This window comes from Ranitomeya imitator, chromosome 3 (genome assembly GCF_032444005.1).
Source record: "Ranitomeya imitator isolate aRanImi1 chromosome 3, aRanImi1.pri, whole genome shotgun sequence".
NCBI classification, from domain to species: domain Eukaryota; kingdom Metazoa; phylum Chordata; class Amphibia; order Anura; family Dendrobatidae; genus Ranitomeya; species Ranitomeya imitator.
Genome location: NC_091284.1, coordinates 421362547 through 421384012, shown reverse-complemented (window position 1 = coordinate 421384012; position 21466 = coordinate 421362547). Strand labels below are relative to the sequence as shown.

Sequence of the window (21466 nt, the reverse complement as noted above, 5' to 3'; positions counted from 1 at the left end):
AGAACAGAGGTCCCCAACTCCAGTCCTCATGGCCCACCAACAGGTCATGTTTTCAGGATTTCCTTTGCATTGCACAGGTGATGCAATTATTACCTGGGCAAGACTAAGGAAATCCTGAAAACATGACCTGTTGGTGGGCCTTGACGACTGGAGTTGGGGACCCCTGCACTAGAATACCGGCACCTCCGGTGAGGAGTTTTGTATGGTGAATTCAGGGCTGGCGTAAAGCCATTAGAATTCCGGCTCCACCGGAGAGGAGGTGTTTGTGTGCTTGCTACTCCCTGACCACTGATTAATTTTGCTTTGTTAGCTTATGCTTTGTTTGTTGAACTCGAGCGTGGGAAAAAATTCTGAAAAGTTCCCAGGCTCGAGTTCATATGAGGACATCCAGCAGAGGGCGCATCACCGCGACTGAAGGTAACTACAGGTCATTCACCTACATTCCATTCATTCGCCGGGGTTTTACAGGCAGGAGCAGAGCTGCATTAGCAGGCTTCTGCTTGTAAAATTAGTTAACCCCTTCAGATGGATTTACATCGTGGGACGTGACAGAGCGACGGAAGGTATGGGATATTGTTGATTTTTTATTTTACCTTTTTTACAGAACGAGGGTCTTCAGGTGGATTACCAGTATAATAAAATATTACAACAACCATGTGTCTTTATTTCATTAAAATACTTTGTAATAATGTGTGTGTTTTTTTAACCATTTCATACTATTGGATTAATAATGGATAGGTGTTATAATTGACGCCTCTCCATTATTAATCTGGCTTAATGTCACCTTACAATAGCAAGGTGACATTAACCCTTCATTACCCCATATCCCACCGCTACATGGGAATGGGAAGAGAGTGGCCAAGTGCCATAATAGGCGCATCTTCCAGATGTGCCTTTTCTGGGGTGGCTGGGGCAGATGTTTTTAGCCACGGGGGGCCAATAACCATGGTCCCTCTCTAGGCTATTAATATCTGCCCTCAGTCACTGGCTTTACCATTCTGGCGGAGAAAATTGCACGGGAGCCCACGCCAATTTTTTCCGCGATTTAACCCTTTAATTTAATAGCTAGAGTGCCCAAATTTTGCATACACACACTACTAACATTAGTAGTGTGGAATATGCAAAAAAAAAGGGATATGAGATGGTTTACTGTATGTCGGGTTTGAGAAGGAGAGAGGAAAAGCCGGCAATTGAATTACCGGCTTTTAAGCTATCTAGCGCTGTATGAAATATTAATATATATACATATATGTGTCTCACTGACATATATATATATATATATATATATATATATATATATATATATATATATATACCCTTATACTATGTGTAGACATTTATCTTAGCTATTCTACTCTAACTTGTCAGTATGATTTTACTATACACCGCACTGAATTGCCGGCTTTTCGCTAGAACACCGCTGCGTATTTCTCGCAAGTCACACTGTTGGTCCATGTGTAATCTGTATTTTTCTGGCCCCCATAGACGTTTGGCGTATTTTTGTGCAAGACGGTGACAAACGCAGCATGCTGTTTTTTTCTACGGCCGTAGAAGACCGTAAAATACGGATCAGTAAAATACGGCTGATAGGAGCTGGGGCATAGAGAAGCATTGTACCGTATGCAATCCTTATTTTCAGCACCTCTCGTATGTCCGTAAAACACACTAGTGTGAAGCCGGCCTTAGAGAGCTGTGTTCCCCTGTGATGCTAACAGGGCACAGCATTTTCCCTTCTGTGCGACTCTGAGAAGTAACAGAGTTCGCTTATACCGCGATATTGTGCTGCCATTTGTTAGCAGCAGGTTCGTGTCATGCACGGTAGACCCCGGGCTGGGAACGCACCAATAATTATATCTAAATATACTCGGTGCGTTCCACCAGCCCTAACACTGTACAATTTGAACATGATTGCACCAATATTTACAAAAATATTTTTTGTCTTGATCTCATAATTTTGAACTTGACTTTTCAGTTCAGTATGAATGTTCATTAATCATTACTGATAAATGTGAACTCTTTGGAGGCATAACTTGAAATTAATACAATATAAGTTCAAAACCTGCAAAGGATACCTCCTTCTATTTTCCATTTATAGTACTAGTTGGTGTCCTAAGATGCAGAGTCCAAGTGCATCGGCAAACTTTCTGGTCTCTATTTTTATAGGGAGGCAGGGCTGGCATCTCTGCACTTATAGTAATTGAACAAACAATTCTCAACTTGTGATGTGGTCTCTCAAGGAATTGAACACACAACCTGTTACATAGCAGTCAGCAGCAAAATCCATGAGCCACAGGTTGCACTGATCAGCATAGAAACATTTATAATATACTTGAGCTGCATTACACTGAACCCACAGGCAGATAATGAGTACATTGAGATATATCTGTATATAGCAGAGTATGTATATGTCTCTGTATTCTAGAGATGGAAAAAAAGTCAGATTTTCTAGTTCCTTTAAAGCTACTAAAAAATAAAATCTGACCTCTCCTGGAATTAAACCCACAACCTCAATAATTGCAGGCAACAGATAAAACTATAAGGCTATGTTCACACTTTGGGGATTCCACTGCGGATTTTTCCACAGCAGAATTCCAAAATCCGCAGTGAAAACCCGTCGCGGTTTTTACTGCGGATTTATCGCGGTTTTTACTGTGGTTTCTTCTGCGGATTTTCATCTGCAGTTTCCTATTGGAGCAGGTTAAAATCCGCAGAAAAGAAGTGACATGCTGCGGAATGTATTCCGCTGCGTTTCCGCGCGTTTTTTTCCGCAGCATATGCACAGCGTTTTTTGTTTCCCATTGGTTTACATTGTACTGCAAACTCATGGGAAGCTACTGCTTATCCGCAGCGGTCAAATCCGCTGCGGATCCGCAGCAAAATCCATAAAGTGTGAACATAGCCTGAGGCCTCTTTTCCACTTGTGAGAAAAAAAACGGTCCGATTTATGGACTGAAAAAACGGATGTAACGTATGCGATTGTCATGCGAGTGTCATGCAATTTTTTTATCGCAACATCCGTATGACATCCGTATTGCTGTCCGATTTTAACGCAGCACTGTCCTTTGAAAAGCCGGTAATTCAGCACAGTGTACAGTAAAATCACACTGACAGGTTAGATTAGAGTAGATATATACACATGGAATAGGTATATATACATATATATATATGTCAGGGAGACACCTATATATATATATTTATATTTAATGCAGCGCTAGATAGCTTAAAAGCCAGTAATTCAATTGCCGGCTTTTGCTATCTCCTTCCCAAACCCGACATGATATGAGACATGGTTTACATACAGTAAACCATCTCATATCCCCTTATTTTTTGCATATTCCACACTACTAATGTTAGTAGTGTGCATGTGAAAAATTTGGGCGCTCTAGCTATTAAATTAAAGGGTTAAATGGCAAAAAAAATTGGTGTGGGCTCCAGCTCAATTTTCTCTGCCAGAGTAGTAAAGCCAGTGACTGAGGGCAGATATTAATAGCCTGGAGAGGGTCCATGGTTATTGCCCCCCCCCCCCGCCTGGCTAAAAACATCTGCCCCCAGCCACCCCAGAAAAGACACATCTGGAAGATGCGCCTATTCTGGCACTTGGCCACTCTCTTCCCATTCCCGTGTAGTGATGGGATATGGGGTAATGAAGGGTTAATGTCACCTTGCTATTGTAAGGTGACATTAAGCCAGATTAATAATGGAGAGGCGTCAATTATGACACCTATCCATTATTAATCCAATTGTATGAAATGATTAAAAAACACACACACATTATTACAAAGTATTTTAATGAAATAAAGACCCAGGTTGTTGTAATATTTTATTAGACTCTTAATCCACCTGAACACCCTCGCTCTGAAACAAAGGAAAAATAAAAAAACAACAATATCCCATACCTTCCGATGATCTGTCACGTCCCACACTGTAAATCTATCTGAAGGGGTTAAATAATTTTACACCCAGGAGCTCTGCTAATGCAGCTGTGCTCATGGCTGTAAAACCCCAGCGAATGAATGGAAAGTAGGTCAATGACCTGTAGTTACCTTCAGTTGTGGTGAGGCGCCCTCTGCTGGATGTCCTCATATGAACTCGAGCCTGGGAACTTTTCTGAATATTTTCCCACGCTCGAGTTCATATTGTTTATTTTTTATTTTTCCTTTGTTACAAAGCGAGGGTGTGTGCTTTTTAACCATTTTATACAATTGGATTAATAATGGATAGGTGTCATAATTGACGCCTCTCCATTATTAATCTGGCTTAATGTCACCTTACAATAGCAAGGTGACATTAACCCTTCATTACCCCATATCCCACCGCTACACGGGAATGGGAAGAGAGTGGCCAAGTGCCAGAATAGGCGCATCTTCCAGATGTGCCTTTTCTGGGGTGGCTGGGGGCAGATGTTTTTAGCCGGGGGGGGGGCAATAACCACGGTCCCTCTCCAGGCTATTAATATTTGCCCTCAGTCACTGGCTTTAACACTCTGGCGGAGAAAATTGTGTGGGAGCCCACGCCAATTTTTTCCGCGATTTAACCCTTAAATATAATAGCTAGAACGGCCAAATTTTGCACATACACACTACTAACATTAGTAGTGTGGAATATGCAAAAAAAAGGGGATATGAGATGGTTTACTGTATGTAAACCATGTCTCATATCATGTCAGGTTTGTGAAGGAGATAGTAAAAGCCGGCAATTGAATTACTGGCTTTTAAGCTATCTAGCGCTGCATTAAATATATATATATATATATATATATATATATATATATATATATATATATATATATATATAGATATCTTCTACTATATAAAGCTGAATGTGTGTATGTGTGTGTGTATGTGTGTATGTATGTCCGGGATTGGCATCTGCACCGTCGCAGCTACAGCCACAAAATTTTGCACAGTCACACGTCTGGACCCCGAGAGCGTCATAGGCTATATTGTGAGGCGAAATTTTAACCCCGTGCGTTCCAATTCACCAAACAATTTTGCCCCTATCTACATAGTGGGGAAAAAAGTGAAAGGAAAAGTGTTGGAAGCGTCGCAGCTACAGCAGCAAAATTTTGCACAGCCACACGTCTGGACCCTGAGAGCGTCATATGCTATGTTGTGAGGTGAAATTTTAACCCCACGCTTTCCAATTCACCAAACTATTTTTCCCCTATCTACATAATGGGGAAAAGTGTTGGAGGCAAATTGACAGCTGCCAGATGTGAACAAGGGGGACTTAAAGAATGAGAGTGATGGCACCAAAGAGTATATACCGATCAGTTGCTAAGGTGGGGCCCCAACATAAGATACTCACCACACATGGGGATATGAACACACACACAAAATGCGCCACACACTACCACGTGCTTGAACACATATTACCCTCAGCACACATTTCACCACACATACACCAACCTCGCCACATAAAAGTCGAAACACAAAAGTCGCCGCTCAAAACTCACCACGCGCAAAACTCGCCACATGCAAAAACTAGGCTCACGCAAAACTCGCCACAAGTGCAAAACTCACCTCATGGAAAACTCGCCACACGCAAAACTTGCACACGCGGAAAAATTGCCACATGCACAAAATTTGCAACACATGCAAAAGTTGCCTCACACAAAACTTGCACATACTCAAAAGGCACCAGACATAAAACTCACCACGCGCAAAACTCGCCATGCGCAAAACTTGCTGCACACAACTTGCTACACTAACCTGTCACATGCAACTCGACACACAAAAAGTTGCTACACGCATGTTGCCACACAAAACTCATCTCACAAAAGTCGCTACATGCATGTCGGCACACATAACTCAACACACACAACTTGACAGACGAAACTCGCCCTAAAACACACACAAGTCTGGTATTAGCCTTCAAAAATAAAAATCTGATTAATAAGCAGACAAACTAAAAGAGCAACAAATGTACCATATAGGAAATACAGCAGCTGTCAGGCACATGACCTGTCTATTATGTGTATGTGTGAGCTAATATATACTGCCAGGGGGAGGGCTTCCTGTTGGCTGGGGATTTATCAGGCTGTCAATTTATCTTACAAATACTGAGGTAAAAATACTGAGCAAATAACGTGTTAACGAGGTCTAATACAGGAGATCACACAGGTATATACTGTATACAGGGGAGATGAGACACAGATATATACTATATACAGGAGAGATGACACACAGGTATATACTATATAGAGGAGGAGATGACATACAGGTACATACTATATACAGGAGGAGATGACATACAGGTATATACTATATACAGGAGGAGATGACACACAGGTATATACTATATACAGGAGCAGATTACCTACAGGTATATACTATATACAGGAGGAGGTGACATACAGGTATATGGTATATATAGAAGATGACATACAGGTATATACTATATACAGGAGGAGATGACACACAGATATATACTATATACAGGGGAGATGACACACGGGTATATACTATATACAGGAGGAGATGACATACAGGTATATACTATATATAGAAGGAGATGACATACAGGTATATACTATATATAGGAGGAGATGACATACCGGTATATACTATATATAGGAGGAGATGACATACAGGTATATACTATATACAGGGGAGATTGCACACAGCAGGTATATACTATATACAGGGGAGATGACATACAGGTATATACTATATACAGGAGATGACATACAGGTGTATACTATATATAAGGGAGATGACAAACATGTATATACTGAGGTGAAAATGAGAGGTGTGAGGTGAAAATGAAAAGGTGTGAGTGCAAAATGAGAGGAGTGAGGGAAAATAGTGTAGTGATCGGAAAATGACAGATGTGAGGTTGAAATGACAAGTGTTAGGCGGGAATGAGAGGTGTGAGGGAGAAAATGAGAGATGTGAGGGGGAAAATGAGAGGCGTGATGGGAAAATAAGAGAAGTGACGTGCTATAACTAACCACAGATATTTACTATGCCCAGGCAACGCCGGGCTCTTCAGCTAGTATATATATATATATAGATATATATATATATAGGTGTCTTCCTGACATATATATATATATGTATATATACCTATTCTATGTGTTTATATCTACTCTAATCTAAGCTGTCAGTGTGATTTTACTGTACACCGCGCTGAATTGCCAGCTTTTCAAAGGACACCGGTGCGTAAAAATCGGACAGCACTCACATGGTGCAAGTGCTGTGCGTTATTTTTCTTGCACCCATTGACTTGCATTGGCGAGTCTCGTCCGAGAATCGCAGCAATACGCAGCATGCTACGATTTTTTTCTCAGTCCGATTTGGGCTGAGAAAAAAATCGCAAATGGAATGTCACCTATTGAATAACATTGGTCCGAGTGCAATCCGATTTTTTTATCGGATTGCACTCGTACGTTTTCCTCGCAAGTGGAAAAGAGGCCTAAGTCACAGCCTTTGCTGACATTATTGTGAGAATTTTGTACACTGGAAGTTACATTGCAGCCATCAAACCCACAGGCAGATTATACTGGTACATAGAGATACATTGTATGTGCCTGTATTCCAGAGGGAAAATAAAATTAAGTTGTTTTTTTTTCTTCCTATAAAATTATGAATTATCAAAATGTTTTTGTAATCCAATCTACTATGTATTTTTGGTCCCCATGTGGCGCTAAGAAACAAAAACAACCAAAAGAAACAGTGTACCAGGAACTTCACTTTTTGGGAATTAATTTTCTAACAGTATGATAAATAGTTTGGTGACGTTTTGCCCAAGGAATGTATGTATGTAATTTTTTATGCACATTATTTGCACACAGACAGCTGCAAAGCATAATTATTATGTTAGGCCCGTCCACAACTTATACAGTCACAGTGATAGAGATAAATTATTTTTTTATACACGACCACAACTTCTACAGACACAGCAGTAGAGTATAATTACTTTTTTACTCACAGTCACAATTGGTACAGACAAAGCAATAGAGTATAATTATTATTTAAGACACGGTCACAACTCCTCAGATACAGTGGTTGGCTAGAATTATCTTTTTAGGTACTGCCACAACTCGTACAGTCATGGCTGCAGGGTACACAGAGGTTTTTTGGCACAGTACTCCAAGGGTGCAGAGTGCAGACACAGGTTTGAATGGATAGTACTCCCACAGGCCTTTTGGTGTACAGAGTACACACAGAGGCTTTTAGGCACAGTGCGCCCACACAAAGGGTATGTGCACACGTCAGGATTTCTTGCAGAAATGTTCCTGACAAAAACCGGACATTTCTGCCAGAAGTCCGCATGCGTTTTTACCGCGATTTTACCGCGTTTTTCACGCGTTTGTGACGCGTTTTTGATGCGATTTTTGTGCGTTTTTTCCCAAATGCATAGAATTGCGGGAAAAATGCAGAAAATCCGCAAAAATAATGAACATACTCATTTTTTTACCGCGATGCATTTTTTTCGCGGAAAAAAACGCATCCATGTGCACAAAACATGTAGAATGCATTCTAATTGATAGAATGCATAATGTATGCATTTTTAATGAGTTTTTATAGCGTTTTTAGTGCGAAAAAATGTGAAAAAAACGCGAAAAAAGCTGAACGTGTGCACATAGCCAAAGTCTATCACTGTTCCTCACTCCAGCTGCGTTCTGTCCCTACATTAACCATAGCAGAATTATGGTGGCACCCGTGATCCAGCATTCATACAGGCCGGATCACATGGTATGCCGGCCAATCACAGCCATGCCAATACTTGAAATAGCTGTGATGGCTCTGAAAGTAAAATCTCCATGTTCAGGATTCGGTATTGGACACTAGGTGTCTGGTATGAACCTAGAAATTTGAATTTTATGTAGACATTTGAGTATTAACTCATTCCTGGCATATTTTTTCTTTCAGCTGTTTTTTTTCTTCCTATAAAATTACTAAAAAGTAACAAAAACAATTACAATAACTTTTTTTTAATAATAAACATCACAAATCAGCAAATAACACACATATTTGGTGTCTTTGTAATCGTAATGACCAGCACAGCACAGCACAGCGATCAGATTATTAACGGTAATCTGTAAATGGCTTAACGTCATGATTTCATTTTTTCTCTATTAATCCCTTAATCCCATTGGACGTACTATCCCGTCAAGGTGACCTGGGACTTAATTCCCAGTGATGGGATAGTACGTCCAGCGCGATCAGCTGCGCTCACAGGGGAGCGCGGCCGATCACGGTGAGGTGTCAGCTGACTATCGCAGCTGATATCCGGCACTATGTGCCAGGAGCAGTCACGAACCACCCCCTGCACATTAACCCCGGGCACACTGCGATCAAACATGATCGCAGTGTTTCGGTGGTATAGGGAAGCATCGCGCAGGGAGGGGGCTCCCTGCGTGCTTCCCTGAGACCCTCGGAGCAAAGTGATGTGATCGCGTTGCTCCGAGGGTCTACTACCTTCTTTTCCCTGCAAGTCCCAGACCCAAAATGGCCGCGGGGCTGCATCCGGGTCCTGCAGTGAGGTAGCTTACCAGCACCTGCTCAGAGCAGGCGCTGGTTAGCCAGGAGCAGTGCACGTCAGATCGCTGATCTGACACAGTGCTCTGCAAAGTGTCAGATCAGTGATCTGACCTTATAACATGATGCCCCCCCTGGGGCAATGTTATAAAGTAAAAAAAAATATTTAGTTGCGTTAAAAAAAAAAAATCCTAAAAAAGGAAAAAAAAAATTATTCCCATAAATACATTTCTTTATCTAAATAATAAAAAAACAATAAAAGTACACATATTTAGTATTGCCGCGTTCCGTAACAATCTGACCTATAAAACTGTCCCACTAGTTAACCCCTTCAGTGAACACCGTAAAGAAAAAAAGAACGAGACAAAAAACAACGCTTTATTATCATACCGCCGAACAAAAAGTGGAATTGCATGCGATCAAAAAGACGGATATAAATAACCATGGTACCGATGAAAACGTCATCTTGTCCCACAAAAAACGAGCCACCATATAGCATCATCAGCAAAAAAGTAAAAAAGTTATAGTCCTCAGAATAAAGTGATGCAAAAATAATGATTTTTTTCTATTAAATAGTTTTTATCGTATAAAAGCGCCAAAACATAAAAATGATATGAGTTATCGCTGTAATCATACTGACCCCAAGAATAAAACTACTTTATCCATTTTACCAAACGCGGAACGATATAAATGCCCCCCCAAAAAGAAATTCATGAATAGCTGGTTTTTGTCATACTGCCTTACAAAAATCAGAATAAAAAGCGATCAAAACATGCCACGTGCCCGAAAATGTTACCATGAAAACGACAACTTGTCCCGCAAAAAACAAGACCTCACATGACTCTGTGGACCAAAATTTGGAAAAATTATAGCTCTCAAAATGTGGTAACGCAAAAAATATTTTTTGCAATAAAAAGTGTCTTTTAGTGTGTGACGGCTGCCAGTCCGATTACAGTCATGAATATGCGGCTCCACCTCCCATAGGGGTGGAGCCGCATATTCATCACTGTAATGGGCGGCACCACATGACCGCTCATACAGGAGAAGCTGCGGCGAGGACAGGACGCTGAGAGGGAGCCGGGTGAGTATTTTATTAACAGCGCACAGGGGGTGGGAGGGGGGTGGAGACAGGGATCTTTATTTTAAACATGAAAAAAAAAAGGATTTTTCATATCTTCTCTCCAGCGAACGCTGCTGGAGAGAAGATATGAATGGCGGCTTCAGCACCAGATGCAGGGGACAGGGGATTTTTCCAGTACCGGAATTATCTGGACGTGTGGGACAGGCCTATGTCTGTATTCCAAATGGCACTCCTTCCCTTCCGAGCTCTGCCATGCGCTCAAACGGTTCCCCCTCACATATGTTGTATCAGCGTACTCAGGATAAATTGGACAATAACTACTGGTAATCAATTTCTCTTGTTACCCTTGGGAAAATAAAAATTTGAGGTGCTAAAAAACCATTTTTGTAGGAAAAAAATGATTTTTTATTTTCACGGCTCTGCGTTATAAACTGTAGTGAAATACTTGGGGTTTCAAAGTTCTCACAACACATCTAGATAAGTTCCTTGGGGGGGTCTAGGTTCCAATATGGGGTCACTTGTGGGGGTATCTACTGTTTTGGTACATTAGGCTCTCTGCAAACGCAATGTGATGCCTGCAGACCATTCCATCTAAGTCTGCATTCCAAATGGCGCTCCTTCCCTTCCGAGCTCTGCCATGCGCCCAAACAATGGTTACCCCCACATATCGGGTATCAGCGTACTCAGGACAAATTGCACAACAACTTTTGGGGTCCAATTTCTCCTGTTACCCTTGGGAAAATACAAAACTGGGGGCTAAAATATAATTTTTGTGGAAAAATGTTTTTTTTTTAATTTTCCCTTCTCTGCGTCATAAACTGTAGTGAAACACTTGGGGGTTCAAAGCTCTCACAAAACATCTAGATAAGATTCTTAGGGGGTCTACTTTCCAAAATGGTGTCACTTGTGGGGGGTTTCAATGTTTAGGCACATCAGGGGCTCTCCAAATGCAACATGGCGTCCCATCTTAATTCCAGCCAATTTTGCATTGAAAAGTCAAACGGCGCTCCTTTCCTTCTTAGCTCTGCCATGCACCCAAACAGTGGTTTACCCACACATATGGGGTATCAGCATACTCAGGACAATTTGCACAACTTTTGGGGTACAATTTCTTCTGGCATCCTTGGGAAAATAAAAAAATTGGGGGCGAAAAGTTCATTTTTGTGAAAAAAATATTTTTTATTTTTACGGCTCTACATTATAAACTTCTGTGAAGCATTTGGTGGGTTAAAGTGCTCACCTCACATCTATATAAGTTCCTTAGGGGGTCTACTTTCCAAAATGGTGTCACTTGTCTGGGGTTTCAATGTTTAGGCACATCAGGGGCTCCCCAACGCAATATGGCATCCCATCTCAATTCCAGCCAATTTTGTATTGAAAAGTCAGACAGCGCTCCTTCCCTTCCAAGCTCTGCCATGCACCCAAACAGTGGTTCACCCCCACATATGGGGTATCAGCATACTCAGGACAAATTGCACAACAACTTTTGGGGTACAATTTTTTCTTTTAACCTTGGGAAAATAAAAAATTGAGGGCGAAAATTCATTTTTGTGAAAAAATATTTTTTTTACAGCTCTACATTATAAACTTCTGTGAAGCACTTGGTGGGTCAAAGTGCTCACCACACATCTAGATAAGTTCCTTAGGGGGTCTACTTTCCAAAATGGTGTCACTTTGTGGGGGGTTTCAATGTTTAGGCACATCAGGGGCTCTCCAAACGCAACATGGCGTCCCATCTCAATTTTGCATTGAAAAGTCAAATCCTTCACTTCTGAGCTCTGCCATGCACCCAAACAGTGGTTTACCCCCACATATGGGGTATCAGCGTACTCAGGACAAATTGTACAACAACTTTTGGGGTCCATTTTCTCCTGTTGCTCTTGGTAAAATAAAACAAATTGGAGCTGAAGTAAATTTTTTGTGAAAAATGTTTTTTTTAAACATTCCAAAAATTCCTGTGAAACACCTGAAGGGTTAATAAACTTCTTGAATGTGGTTTTGATCACCTTGATGGGTGCAGTTTTTAGAATGGTGTCACACTTGGGTATTTTCTATCATATAGACCCCTCAAAATTACTTCAAATGTGAAGTGGTCCCTAAAAAAATGGTGTTGTAAAAATGAGAAATTGCTGGTCAACTTTTAACCCTTATAACTCCCTAACAAAAAAAAGTTGTTTCCAAAATTGTGCTGATGTAAAGTAGACATGTGGGAAATGTTACTTCTTAAGTATTTTGTGTGACATATCTCTGTGATTTAAGGGCATAAAAATTCAAATTTGGAAAATTGCTAAATTTTCGCCAAATTTCCATTTTTTCACAAATAAATGCAGGTAATATCAAAGAAATTTTACCACTATCATGAAATACAATATGTCTTGAGAAAACAATGTCAGAATCACCAGGATCCGTTGAAACGTTCCAGAGTTATAAACTCATAAAGGGACAGTGGTCAGAATTGTAAAAGTTGGCCCGGTCATTAACCTCTTCACAACATGCGCCATACTAGTACTGCGCATGTCGTGTATTCCCCTTTGGCGTGGGCTCCGGTGGTGAGCCCACATCAAAGTCGCGATATGTCAGCTGTTTTGTACAGCTGACATGTGCGTGCAATAGCGGTGGGTGAAATCGCGATTTACCCGCCGCTATTAACCTGTTAAATGCCACTGTCAAACGCTGACAGCGGCATTTAACTACCGCTTCCGGCTGCGCGGCCGGAAATGAGCTCATCGCCAACTCCCGTCACATGATCGGGGGTCGGTGGTGTGTCAGGACAGTAACCATAGAGGTCCTTGAGACCTCTATGGTTACTGATGCCGGCCTGCTGTGAGCGCCCCCCTGTGGTCGGCGCTCATAGCAAGCCTGCATTTCAGCTACATAGCTACGATTTGATGATCGCTGCTATGTAGCAGAGCCGATCCAGTGGTGCCAGCTTCTAGCCTCCCATGGAGGCTATTGAAGCATGGCACAAGTTTAAAAAAATGTTTTAAAAATATGAAAAAAATAAAAAAAATATAAAAGTTTAAATCACCCCCTTTTAGCCCCATCCTAAATAAAACAATAAAAAAAATTAAACCTACACATATTTGGTATCGCACCGTTCAGAATCGCCCAATCTTCCAATAAAAAAAGCACTAACCTGATCACTAAACAGCGTAGCGAGAAAAAAATTTGAAATGCCAGAATTACGCTTTTCTGGTCGCCGCAACATTGCATTAAAATGCAATAACGGGCGATCAAAAGAACGAATCTGCACAAAAGTGGTATCTTTAAAAACATCAGCTCAGCATGCAAAAAATAAGCCCTCACCCGTCCCCAGATCACGAAAAGTGGAGACACTACAGGTATCGGAAAATGGCGCTTTTTTTTAAGCAAAGTTTTGAATTTTTTTTCACCACTTAGATAAAAAATAACCTAGACATGTTTGGTGTCTATGAACTCATAATGACCTGGAGAATTATAATATCAGGTCAGTTTTAGCATTTAGTGAAGCTAGAAAAAAAGCCAAACAAAAACCTAGTGTGGGATTGCACTTTTTTTTGCAACTTCACCACACTTGGAATTTTTTTCCCGTTTTCTAGTGCAAGACATGGTAAAACCAATGGTGTTGTTCAAAGTTACAACTTGTCCCGCAAAAAGTAAGCCCTCACATGACAATCGTGACGGAAAAATAAAAAGTTATGGCTCTGGGAAGGAGGGGAGCAAAAAATAAAAATGCAAAAACGAAAAAGGGCCGCGGCGGGAAGGGGTTAATGTGCAAACCACCCCAGGGCTTAAGGGGTTAAAAAATGTAAATCTGAGGCTATGTAAACATGTAGTGTAAATTCTGTGTTTTTTTGTACTGCTTTTTCCTGCACGTTTTTCACAAGTGTCTGCACCACACAACACAATAACTATTTTATTTCATTATTCTGTGTTTGCTACATTTCTTTTATACATTTTCTGCCTTAGTTGATGGGCTTTTGGTGCGGATATGAAGCCACGTTGTTATTGATTTTTTAATAGTACAGAAAAGCTTTGATTATGCACTTAAAAATGAAACTGCACTTTATTATTATTATTATTATTATTATTTATGTACATAGCACCATTAATTCCATGGTGCTGTACATGACAAAGGGGTTACATACAGAGTTAGATATGTTTACAGTAAACAAATTTACAATGACAGACGGGTACCGAGGGGAGAGGACCCTGTCCTTGCGGACTTACATTCTACATTCTACTTTTTACATTCATTTCTTTCAAGCTCTACATAGAAGCTAATAGAGAAAAAAACAAAAAATTAATCTGTGTTTAACTGTCCAAGCAAAGTGGATGTGATTTTATGAAAACTTCGCCATATGTGCACCTAAAGACACTGCTAATCTGTGTGGTTTTGGTGCATGTTTTCTTTAGAGGCTTCTATGTGGAGCATAAAAAATCCTAAATAAAAAACAGATTTTCTGTATTATAACAACCACATTAAAAATGCGGCTTCACATCTGGATTGAAAACGCATCAAATAAGAGGGAAAAGGCATGAAAAATGCAGCAAGTATGCAGTAACCATAGAAGATTGTTATGGCATAGTTTGGTGCGGACATCTGTAGAAAACAAAAAACACAATATTTATGCAACGTGTCAACACGGCCTTACAGACAACAAAAAAAAAACAGATGTCATATAGTGAAGCTTGCATAAAAATGAGAAAGTTCTGGCTGCTACGACTGTTAATGGGTGAAAAAAAAATATATCCATATGTCTCACCTAGAGATGAACATTGATGAGTATATTACATTTAACATACACTGCTCGAAAAAATAAAGGGAAAACTAAAATCCTACATCCTAGACATCACTGAATGAAATATTCCAGTTATAAATCTTTATTCGTTATATAGTGGAATGTGTTGAGAACAATAAAACCTAAAAATTATCAATGTAAATCACAACTAATATCCCATGGAGGTCTGGAGTTGGAATGATGCTCAAAATCAAAGAGTAAAATGAAGTTACAGGCTGATCCAACTTCAGTGGACATGCCTCAAGGCAAGGAAATGATGCTCAGTAGTGTGTGTGGCCTCCATGTGCCTTTATGACCTCCCTACAATGCCTGGGCATGCCCCTGATGAGGTGGCAGGTGGTCTCCTGAGGGATCTCCTCCCAGACCTGGACTAAAGCATCCGCCAACTCCTGTGGTGCAACATGACTTTGGTGGATGGTGCGAGACATGATGTCCCAGATGTGTTCAATCGGATTCAGGTCTGGGAAATGGGTGGGCCAGTCCATAGCTTCAATGCCTTCATCTTGCAGGAACTGCTGACACGCTCCAGCCACATGAGGTCTGGCATTGTCCTGCATTAGGAGAAACACAGGACCAACTGCACTTGCATATGGTCTCACAATGGGTCTGAGGATCTCATCTCGGTACCTAATGGCAGTCAGTCTACCTCTGGCGAGCACATGGAGAGCTGTACGGCCCTCCAAAGAAATGCCACCCCACACCATTACTGACCCACTACCAAACCGGTCATGCTGAAGGATGTTGCAGACAGCAGATCACTCTCCAGACTCTGTCGTGTCTATCACATGTGCTCAGTGTGAACCTGATTTCTTCTGTAAAGAGCACAGGGTGCCAGTGGCGAATTTGCAAATCCTGGTGTTCTGCGCAAATGCCAAGGGTCTTGCACGCTGTTGGGCTGTGAGCACAACCCCCATCTGTGGAAGTCGGGCACTCAGACCATCCTCATGGAATTGGTTTCTAACCGTTTGTGCAGACACATGCACATTTGTGGCCTGCTGTTGGTCATTTTGCAGGACTCTGGCTCTGCTCCTCCTGTTCCTCCTTGAGCAAAGGCTGAGGTAGCGGCCCTGCTGCAGGGTTGTTGCCCTCCTATGGCCCCCTCCACATCTCCTGGTGTACTAGCCTGTCTCCTGGTAGCACCTCCAGCCTCTGGACACTACACTGACAGACATAGCAAACCTTCTTGCCACAGCTCGCATTGATGTGCCATCCTGGATGAGCTGCACTACCTGAGCCACTTGTGTGGGTTGTAGAGTCCGTCTCATGCTTCCATGAGTGTGAAAGCACAATCAACATTCAAAAGTCACTAAAACATCAGCCAGAAAGCAATGGTACTGAGATGTGGTCTGTGGTCCCCACCTGCAGAACCACTTGTTTATTGAGTGTGTCTTGATAATTGCCAATAATTTCCATCTGTTGTCTATTCCATTTGCACAACAGCATGTGAAATTGATTGTCAAATAGTGTTGCCTCCTAAGTGGACAGTTTGATTTCACAGAAGTTTGATTTACATGGAGTTAATTCTGTTGTTTAAGTGTTCCCTTTATTTGTTTGAGCCGTGTATATGCAGCAATAGGATTACTTCATCCTAGGTGCATTACTCTACATTTATTAACATTAAATCTCATTTGTGCTGTACTGATAGCATCCTATGAGACCATGAGGTACCCTTTGCAAGGGTGCACTCAAACGTCCTTAAAAGTCAGACCGAGATCTGACTGCAATATTCCGACTGGCTAGTGGATCTCCCGACCCCAGATTGGCAGCTTCATAGAAATATATGAAGCTGTCACGCTCGGTTTGGGAGACCTGTCGGCCAGTCAATGCATTGCAGTCCAAGCACAGTCCATTTTATAAGGACGTCTGAAAGCGCCCAAATATGGATACAATAAAACATAACTTTTAATAGAGTAATAAAACAAAGTGCTGTTTAAAAAAGATATCATTATAATATATATATGATGAAATGATGAAAAAAGTATTTTGTCAGCCACCAAATGTGCAAGTTCTCCCACTTAAAAAGATGAGAGAGGCCTGTAAATGACATCATAGGTAAACCACAACTATGAGAGTCAAAATGAGAAAACAAATCCAGAAAATCCCCTCGTCTGATTTGGCATGATTAATTTTGCATATTAGGGTGGAAAATAAGTATTTGGTCACCTAAAAACATGCAAGATTTCTGTCTCTCAAAAGCCTGTAACTTCTTTAAGATGCTCCTCTGTCCTCCACTCATTACCTGTAGTAATGGCACCTGTTTGAACTTGTTATCAGTATAAAAGATACTTGTCCACAACCTCAAACAGTCACACTCCAAACTCCACTATGGTGAAGATCAAAGAGTTGTCGAAGGATGCCTGAAACAAAATTGTAGCCCTGCACCAGGCTGGGAAGAATGAATGTGCAATAGGCAAGCAGCTTGGTGTGATGAAATCAACTGTGAGAGCAATAATAAGAAAATGGAAGACGTACAAGACCTCTAATAATCTCCCTTGATCTGGGGCCAAGATCTCACATTGTGGGATCAAAATGATCACAAGAACGGTGAGCAAAAATCCCATAACCACAAGGAGGGACCTAGTGAATGACTTGCATAGATCTGGGGCCACCGTAACAAACTCTACCATCAGTAACACACTATGCCGCCAGGGACTCAGATCATGCAGTTCCAGATGAGTCCCCCTGCTTAAGCCAGAACATGTCCGGGCCCATCTGAAATTTGCTAGAGAGCATTTGCATTATCCAGAAGAGTATAGGGAGAATGTCATATGGTCTGATGAAACCAAAGTAGAACTGTTTGGCAGAAACAAAACTCGTTGTGTTTGGAGGAGACAGAATGCGAGTTGCATTCAAAGAACAACATACCTACTGTGAAGCATGGGGGTGGTAACATTATGCTTTAGGGCTGTTTCTCTGCAAAGGGACCAGGAAGACTGATCCATGTACTTGAAAGAATGAATGAGGCCATGTATCGTGAGATTTTGAGTGCAAACCTCCTTCCATCAGCAAGGGCACTGAAGATGAAATGTGGATGGGTCTTTCAGCATGATAATGATGATCCCAAGCACACTGCCAGGGCAGCGAAGGAGTGGCTTCGTAAGAATCATACGAAGGTCCTGGAGTGGCCTAGCCAGTCTCCAGATCTCAACCCCATAGAAATCTTTTGGAGGGAGTTGAATGTCCATGTGGCCCAGCAACAGGCCCAAATCATCTGCTCTAGAGGAGATCTGCATGGAGGAATGGGTCAACATACACCAACAGTGTGTGCCAACCTTGTGAAGACTTATAGAAAAGTTTGACCTCTGTCATTGCCAACAAAGGATATATAACAAAATATTGAGATGAATTTTTGTTAATGACCAAATACTTATTTTCCACCATAGTTTGAAAAATAAATCTTGCCAAATCAGACAAGGTGATTTTCTGGATTTGTTTTCTCAATTTTGACTCTCATAGTTGTGGTCTACCTATGATGTCAATCACAGGCCTCTCTCATCATTTTAAGTGGGAGAACTTGCACAGTTGGTGGCTGACTATATTCTTTTTTTCCCTACTGTATGCTATATTGTTTTATTTTGCTGCAGTTTCATCTAAATTAGCAGATTTTTAACAAAATAGGTTTATCTAATTTTCAAACTTATAAATAAAGTTATGATTTTTGTTATTATTTCAGATTATATTGAATTCAATGCATAAGTACCAGCCAAGGTTACATATAGTCAAAGCGGATGAAAACAATGCATTTGGATCAAAGAACACAGCTTTCTGTACACATGTGTTTTCAGAGACAGCCTTTATATCAGTGACATCTTATCAGAATCACAAGGTCAGTGAAGTTATTGTAGCTTTTCTAATGCTTGTTTCTTTTATTTGAGATCTAATGAGATGCCACAACTGAGCATGTCCGTACACTAGATATTATAACTTAGGTGGCTCTTTTTTGAATGATGTGTGGTTAATGGTTGGTTTGTGAAGACTATGTTGTGCACTACAGTATCATAAAATAAAATATTAAATTGCATATCAGTGTTACCTTGCTTTGACCTGATCAGAGAAGAGAAATATCCCAACAGTAGGCACAAACAGTTCGCATTTGCCCGACAGAGAATCTCAACTGTAGTGTTTATGAAAAGCTTCACAATTATAATAATAATACTAATAATTTTATTTATATAGCTCCAACATATTCCGCAGTGCTTTACAATTATAGAGGGGATTTGTACAGACAATAGACATTACAGCGCTGCTGTAACAGCGAGAAGTTCAGTTTTTGACAGGTTCAGTTTCAGATAGAGGGAGGACATGATGTTAGAGACAGCGGTAAGACAATCACTGGTGTTTTCTAAAAAGGCAGGCGTGATATCAGGAGAAGAAGTGTATAATTGGGTGTCATTAGCATAGAGATGGTACTGGAAACCAAATCTATTGATTGTTTGCCCAATAGGGACAGTATACAAAGAGAAGAGGAGGGGGCCTAGGACTGACCCTTGAGGAATCCCAACAGTAAGGGGAAGGTGAGAGGAAGAGGAACCAGCAAATGATACAGTGAAAGAGCAGTCAGAGAGATAGGAGGAGGACCAGGAGAGAACGGTGTCCTTGAGGCCCATGGAGTGTAGCATAGTGAGGAGGAGCTGATGATCCACAGTATCGAATGCTGCAGAGAAGTCCAAGAGAATTAGCATGGAGTAGTGACCATGAGATTTAACTGTTAGTAGATCATTAGAGACTTTAGTGAGGGCAGTTTCAGTTGAGTGTAAAGAGCAGAAACCAGATTGAAGAGGGTTAAGAAGAGAGTTATATGAGAGATAGCGGATAAGACGGGAGAGGACCAGGCGTTTGAGGGATTTAGAGATTAAGGGAAAATTAGAGACAGGTCGATAATTAACGACACAGTTTTGGTGGAGGCATGGCTTTTTAAGTAATGGATGTATGATGGCATGCTTAAATGAGGAGGGAAAGATACCGGACGAGAGAGAAAGGTTGAATATTTTTGTTAGGTGAGAAGTGACAGCAAGGGAAAGGGACTTGAGGAGATGTGACGGAATGGGGTCACTGGTGCAAGTGGTCGGGCGAGAAGATGCAAGGAGCCTGACTACGTCTTCTTCTGTAACTGGTTCAAAGTCAGAGAGTGAACTAGATGCACTGGGGGAGGGAGGACAGTGCATGGTATAAAGGGATTGGAAGATAGTTTCCTGTGTGATATGGTAAATTTTTTCTTTGAAGTAGTTGGCCAGATCGTCAGCACTGAGATTCGTGGTTGGGGCCTGCACTCTTGGGTTAAGTAGGGAATGAAAAGTGTCAAAGAGACGTTAGAGTTATTGGACAGTGAGGTGATGAGAGTGCTAAAATAGGTTTGTTTGGAGAGGTGAAGAGCAGAGTTGTATGTTTTAAGTATGAACTTATAATGGATAAAATCTTTGGATAGAGTTTCTACACAGACGGTCGGCGCACCTGGAGCACTGCTGCAGGAAACTTTGTAGCGTGTGCCACGGTTGTCGCTGTCTGTGCCGAGTTGTTCTATATATAGGAGGTGCAATTTCATCCAGGTCACTTTGCAGGGTTTCATTGTAATGCTTCAGTGCAGAATCAGGACATGAGATGGAGGAGATAGGGGCCAATGATGACTGCAAGTTCTTCATAAGTTTCTGGGTGTTAATGGCCTGTATGTTTCTATAAATGTGGAAAGTGGGAGTGACCTGAGGTGGATGGCAGTTCTTGATAGAGAATGAAAGATGGTTGTGTCAGAGAGCGGGAGAGGGGAATTTGTGAAATTGTCTACTGAGCAAAGTCAGGAGAAGACCAAGTCGAGGGAGTTTCCGTCTTCATGCATTGGAGAGTTAGTATGCTGCGAGAGGCTGAAAGAGGAGGTTAGAGATAAAAGGTGAGAAGCAGATGGGGAGAGGGGAAAAGCAGTGGGGATGTTGAAAATCACCCATGATGAGGGTGGGGATGTCAAAGGAGAGAAACTGTGGAAGCCAAGTGGCAAAGTGATCCAGGAATTGATGGGAGGGGCCCAGAGGACGATACACCACCGCCACTCGCATGGAGAAGGGGATGTAGAGTCTGACAGCATAGACTTCAAAGAAGGGAAGACAAGTGAGGGTACTTGGGGATAACTT

General features: G+C 41.3%; 1 protein-coding gene across 2 annotated transcripts in view; it reads left to right on the top strand.

Moving 5' to 3' along the window:
• TBX4 (T-box transcription factor 4) overlaps positions 1-21466 on the top strand; it is a 364040-nt gene that overhangs the window by 314551 nt on the left and 28023 nt on the right. For both annotated transcript variants that reach the window (XM_069757214.1, XM_069757213.1), the window contains exon 6: positions 19021-19173. In XM_069757214.1, the coding sequence (XP_069613315.1) occupies positions 19021-19173 (153 nt within the window). The remainder of the gene's footprint in view (positions 1-19020; positions 19174-21466) is intronic.